Genomic DNA, 6,035 nt, shown 5'->3' on the forward strand with positions numbered 1-6,035 from the left:
TTCTCAATATCTATGAAAAATTAAAAATTTCGAAGATCTTGTCTCGACCTATGTTATGTTTCGTAAAAAATGTTTTCCCCCACGGCTTGTAAAGAAGTAAGCATTTGCTCATTTTTTAATAAGATGAGCCCGTTACAGTCTAATAATGATCATTCGATGTATTCTTACCGAACAGGAAGGGATTGTTGAATTTCACGACTTGTCGCGTGAAATACTTCACTCATGGTGCTTCGTGTCTTTTCCATTAATTCTTCTACGTCGTCCGTACTGAGTCCCTCAGTTGAAATGGGTGGTAATGTCGTCACGACGATGCGTCCTTTAATTAAGTGAATTTTAAACTGCTTCTGATAATCTCATGCAAATTTCCGATAAAGAAATTATTTTCACAGGTTGCTTCTTCTAGAAGACAATTTTATTATTCAATTAAGTCACTAAATTTTAATTTTTTATATTATGTATCATTCAATCCTTATGTCAATATTCAAGAACTCCTTGGCAAAGAAAAAAATTTTAATTTTAAAACTGATGTTAGAAATTATATTGTTAAATGCGAAGATGTGTTCTTTTTAGTTAGTGTTATCTAGGAGTCTTTTTTAAGATAAGCGTCCTTATGAAGATAAGGTTAAATTTTTCAAAGTATGGATATTTCTATGACAAATCTCAATGATTATTTTCGATTCGATTTTGTGTTACAATGATGATAAACTCTATTTGTTTATTGATACAATATTCAACATCATACCGTTATGCATCATAAGTCACTAAAGGTTATCAACATATTGCTCAAAAAGATATTTCAAAATCGAAAACATAAAACATCAATTTATAGAAAAAAAGTAGGAAGAAGTTCAACGTCTAAACAAACTTGACTTGAACCAAAGTCTTGAAATATAAAAAGCATGCGAAATTTTACGATGCATCTTGATATAAGGGTCAAAATGCAAGTAAACGATCGAAAACTCGATCGAAAACTTTAAGCATAAAATTAAGTTATTGTTAATCTATTAGATGTAGTAAAAAGAAGTCCATTATTTTTCCATTCAATTTCATGCAAAAATAATGGATTTCTTTTTATTACACCTAATATATCCTTGAGATTTAATTCTTCAAAAGATTTAATTTTTGCAATTTTCTTTTTATTTTTAATATTTTTTAACTTTCTATTTTTTGTAGCCTCACAATTTACTTACCGGAATCAAATCTCTTCTCTTTCGCGGATAAGAAATAATAAGAAGAGAATACAACTGGTAGTATGGGTAACTGCGATCTGATCGCGACATGGAAGGCACCCTTCTTGAAAGGATGTATCTCACCAGTGTTACGTCTAGTTCCCTCAGGGAATATCCACAGTTTAATCTGTGAAGTGATGAAAAGTATAGTAGAAAGCAAATGGTATAAATCAACACGAACATTCCAAGCACGACTACCTTCTTATCCTTGATCTCCTTCGTGGCGGTATTGAGGGCGGATCGCGCTTTCTCGGAATTCATTCTATCGATGAAAATTAGACCGCACAACCATGCGGCCAAGCCGACCGGCCATGCATAGAAAATTTCTTTTTTGGCAACAGCAGTGCATTTGTCCATCACCGGCCAAAGATCAAACATTCCCAATACGTCTAATGAGCTCTGATGATTTACCACAATTATACAAGCCCTATTCTTCTCCAAGTGCTCCCTTCCTCGCAGTTCCCATCGCAGTCCTAGCAGAGTGCTAATGTGTTGACACGACCACGATGCTATTCTGCAAGAAGAAAAAATATTTTCCCATAGTATCAATAATACAATTAACTTGATGAAAGCAATCATTTTATTTTGGATAATTTGAGATATAGGCAAGAAAGGATAAAAGAATCTTTTTGCTAAAAAATATAATGGACTTCCTTATATGCAATTGTAAAAAATTAAACATCTAAAAATAAAAAGTATCTTGTTTTTCAAATACTTCGATTTTTTTCAACCGCGAATATTACAAGATAAATATTTATTTTTTATAATGTATAATATGATTTTGTGTATTATTAAAAATTTATATAAAAAATCTTAATATACGTAAAATGCGCAAATTAAACTCTGTCTTTTCTATAAATAATTTTTTGGTGATATTGATGAAATTATCAATTACAGACGTTTCGACCATAAGATTAAGTAAAATTTTAATGTAACAATAAAATTATCAGAGTCAAATTGATACGTTGTAAACAATAGGCGAATGCTGTCAGTAAATCATCATTAGATTGTTGTCGAAAATTAAGAACTTCATTATCATCTGTTGTTAGCTGGACATCCAAAGAATTAGATACAAGAATTCAATCATTTAAATTGTTCTCAGCCTAATGATGATCCGTTATAATACGATGATTATTTTATAACGTATCAGATTGATTCCAATAATTTTATTATTATGTTACAATGAAGAGGACCTAATCTTATGGTCGAAACGTCTGCAATTGGTGATTAACATATATATTATTTTTTCTTACACACGTACAATTGTGTCGACTTTCATTGGCTTTACACTCCTTTATTTATATAAATATATTCGATTTTTTTCTTTCTTTCATAATTTTATTTTCTTGCTTGTATCTTACATATCTATAATCATATTCTGCAAGAAATTTACATCAACATTTTAATGAAGTAAATTTTAATCATTTGTAGTTTATAATTATGAATGACTAATTGTAAGCATTGAAATGAAGAAAAAAAAGAGTTCTTTGGATCTCAATATATTCCTCAATATACAAAAAAATGATTAATTCTTATCGGTATTTTTTATTTCTGCGAAGCATACAACTTTTATCTCTATTAAGTGTACAAGTTAAACTGATAAATGAGTTAACACATAAAAGAATTAGATACAATTATGTAACAAAGCATTGAGAAAAATAAAAATTCTTCAATATTTTGGATTAGATAATCTTTTAAGATCTAATGTCCATTTCCATTAATGCATTAACTTTAATCTCGGTTCCATTTACTCTTTGTTTTTTTTTTAGTTCTAAAGATTAGAAAAAGACAAAGAGTAAGTTGAACCGAGATTAAAGTTAATCTACGTTGGTGAAAATTAGCATAATTATAGATTTACTGTATCGTGTCGTTTCTCTTTCTCTCTCTTTAAATTAATTTTGAAGTCATGCGTGTCAATATAAAAGAATATCGAATATTATCGAGAATTTCGAGCTGTTAAAACGCTTCAAGTATTAGATAAACTTGTTTTTAGAACTTTGTACTATATATTTCTCCAAAGTTCATTGATCGCTATGATTCAATTGACGAGATTCACTCGTATAAAAGTGTATGAAGATTCATTCAACGACTTCGTCTTTATATTTATGAAAAACAAATGTCAAACTTTCTTATTTTTTTTATCTTTTTAGAATTTTTGCATAGACTTGAAAATCCGTACTTATTCAGAACGCGCTTTTATCATGACGTTAGTGCACATTTAACATATAATTACATGTACTATATTACCTATAGAATATCAGAAATACAATTTCAGAAGTACGCAATTATCGATAAAATATTATCAGCCTGTATACGAATATAGACCGAAAAGTAGGAAATAGTTTAACTTTCGTTAAACTATTTCCTACTTTGGTGCGCATGAAAAAAATTTCTGAAAAAAGTAACTTCAATAAAATTAACATTAAATAAATTTAAAAATAGTAGAACTATCGATGTAATTCTATTAAGAAGCTATATTTAAAAAAATTCAAATTCCATTGTTTAACATTTTAAAGAGTTTCAAGAATATGTTGAAGTATTGCAACGATTTCAAAACTTACCCTCTCCCTTTTAGTTATTTTGCCTCATTAATGCTATTACCATAATATGTACATATTTTAATTAGTCAATCAATAAAAAAATCAAAATTTGTAATATTAAAAACTTAAATGTCAAGATACAAGACATATTGCATAAATTTTAAAAATTATCTCTCTTCTCCATCCATTAATTTAATTACAAACAAAGAGTGTTGTTAGTATAGGATGCTTTTCATTTAATACAAACATCATTTTTTTAAACATTCAGCACTATAACAAAGATAATACGTTACTTATACAGGATGTATCTGAAATAGCGCCCACTAATTATACAATGCTATTTCTAATAAAAAATTAAATTGAAAAGTCCTCTATCATTTTGCAATTTTCATAATAGTTAACGAGATATGAATTTCTAAAAATTGCTAGAAAATGGATAAAATCGATGTATAAGACAATTTTTAAATATCTTTCAATGTTCTTTGTGAAATATTTTAAAAATGTTTCTTAAAAAACTCAAAGATACGAGTATCTTATATTGAGTTGTCTTATATTGATTTTAGACATTTTGTTCATTAGATGACTAAAAAAAATATTGCGAAAATTGCAAAATGTTAGAGGACTTTTCGACTCAGTTTTTTATTAGGAATAGCTGTATGATTAGTGGACGTTATTTCAGATACATCCTGTATAATATCAACGTATATCACTATGGAAAGCATCTACAATATACACAAATTCTAATAGATTCAATTGGTACTCATTGTCAGAGAGAAAAGATTCAATGTTAATAATACAAAGTAGCACTTCAAATATCCGAATACTACACATCCAAGTATAATAGCTAGTGAAAATATTCATTGTCAACAAGTTAAATATAACAATCGTTACTATTGGGAGTGTCGCTGATCTTCACTCAGCAATCCCTTAATAATTAATCCCGTATACTTTTCTCGCAGCGACTGTCTCTATCGTGAATGCGAGACGACGTAAGTATTGGACATTTATCATTTTATTTGTGTCGGAGAGCTGCCATTATTATGGGAAGAGACTCATTTTCTCCCATATGGTACGTCTCCGAGGGCACAACAAGTTTAAATCCTTCCCTCCCTCCTCCTGCACCAGCATCGCCGTCGTTCGTGTCATGATACTCGCAGCAACAACTACAAACACCACCACCGTCATCATCACCGCCACCCACTGACAGAACAGGCAGCGAGCACCGGTCAATAAATTCTCGTGGCCGTCCCGGCGCGGCAATCTTCCCGCGACGGCTGTCAAAACTTTACTTCGAGAAAAACAATACGTTCAAAGAAAGCATCGAAGGTAGTGATTGTTGAACGGGGAGAGGAATCGAAGGCAGAGACGAAACGAGAGATGATATGTGATAACATAATAATATCGATCGATTGCGGAGCTACTAACAGGAAGTTCTTGATATTGCCAGGCCGCAACGAGAGGATGGGCATGAGCACGACTGCGGTCATCATCACGACACCATAATAAATGAGGAACTTGAAGTAATAACGGAAGGTGCGGCTGGTCTCGTAGAGAAACGGCAGCACGAGGATAAAACCGACGAGGATCACCTCGAAACACGACGGAGCCATCTTCCGCGGCCGTAGGGACAACGGACGCGGGACGACACGAAACGAATTTCGAACACGCGAGCTTTCCGCTCTTTCCTCTTCTTTTTCTACGTTCTTTCTCCCACAACGATTACGCTCACGCGATTTTATCACGAGCGCAGACGGGCTCGCTCCCTCGCCCGATGCCCGAGACTTGGCGGGGCTTCCGACGACGGGGATCCCTCGAAGCTGGCGCGACGTGACACGCTGCTGCGCAAGCGAAACACTGCCGTCGTCCGACGGACTGACGACGAACACTTCCGTGCCGTTTGCAAAGAGGGAGAGAGAGACCCTCGGCGTTCTACCTTCTACCCCCTACTTGTCACTACTTATACTAGTTGCAATCCCCATTCGGTTTCACACGAAGACACTTAATTTTAGTTTTTGAGGATACGCTTGTCACTATATATTTAAATCACAATACATGAAAAATCATTTAAAAACATTTTGAAAATATAAATTGTTTCAAACATTGCGTCATTGAATATCATATATGCCTCTTTTAAACGTAATAGGCTGCGTTCAGCAGAAAAAGCAACTTTGCAAAAATTCTTTTGAATTGGATTGAATTTTGTTTTCTTGCTAAATTAAAATCAATAATATGAAAGAATCTTATAATAATTGCTAAGCTGCTTTTT

At 32.5% G+C, this 6,035-nt stretch overlaps 1 protein-coding gene across 1 annotated transcript; it reads right to left on the minus strand.

Moving 5' to 3' along the window:
* On the minus strand, positions 1-5,630 carry LOC108691793 (1-acyl-sn-glycerol-3-phosphate acyltransferase alpha). The gene is made up of 4 exons (XM_018199704.1): positions 5,195-5,630; positions 1,428-1,743; positions 1,191-1,356; positions 1-316 (listed from the first exon to the last, which is right to left on the minus strand). Exons 1-4 carry the CDS (start codon positions 5,377-5,379, stop codon positions 165-167), a joined length of 819 nt encoding a protein of 272 aa, XP_018055193.1. The 5' UTR covers positions 5,380-5,630; the 3' UTR covers positions 1-164.
* Between the last annotated feature and the right edge of the window lie 405 nt (positions 5,631-6,035).

The sequence above is a fragment of the Atta colombica genome, unplaced genomic scaffold (genome assembly GCF_001594045.1).
Source record: "Atta colombica isolate Treedump-2 unplaced genomic scaffold, Acol1.0 scaffold52, whole genome shotgun sequence".
NCBI classification, from domain to species: Eukaryota; Metazoa; Arthropoda; class Insecta; order Hymenoptera; family Formicidae; genus Atta; species Atta colombica.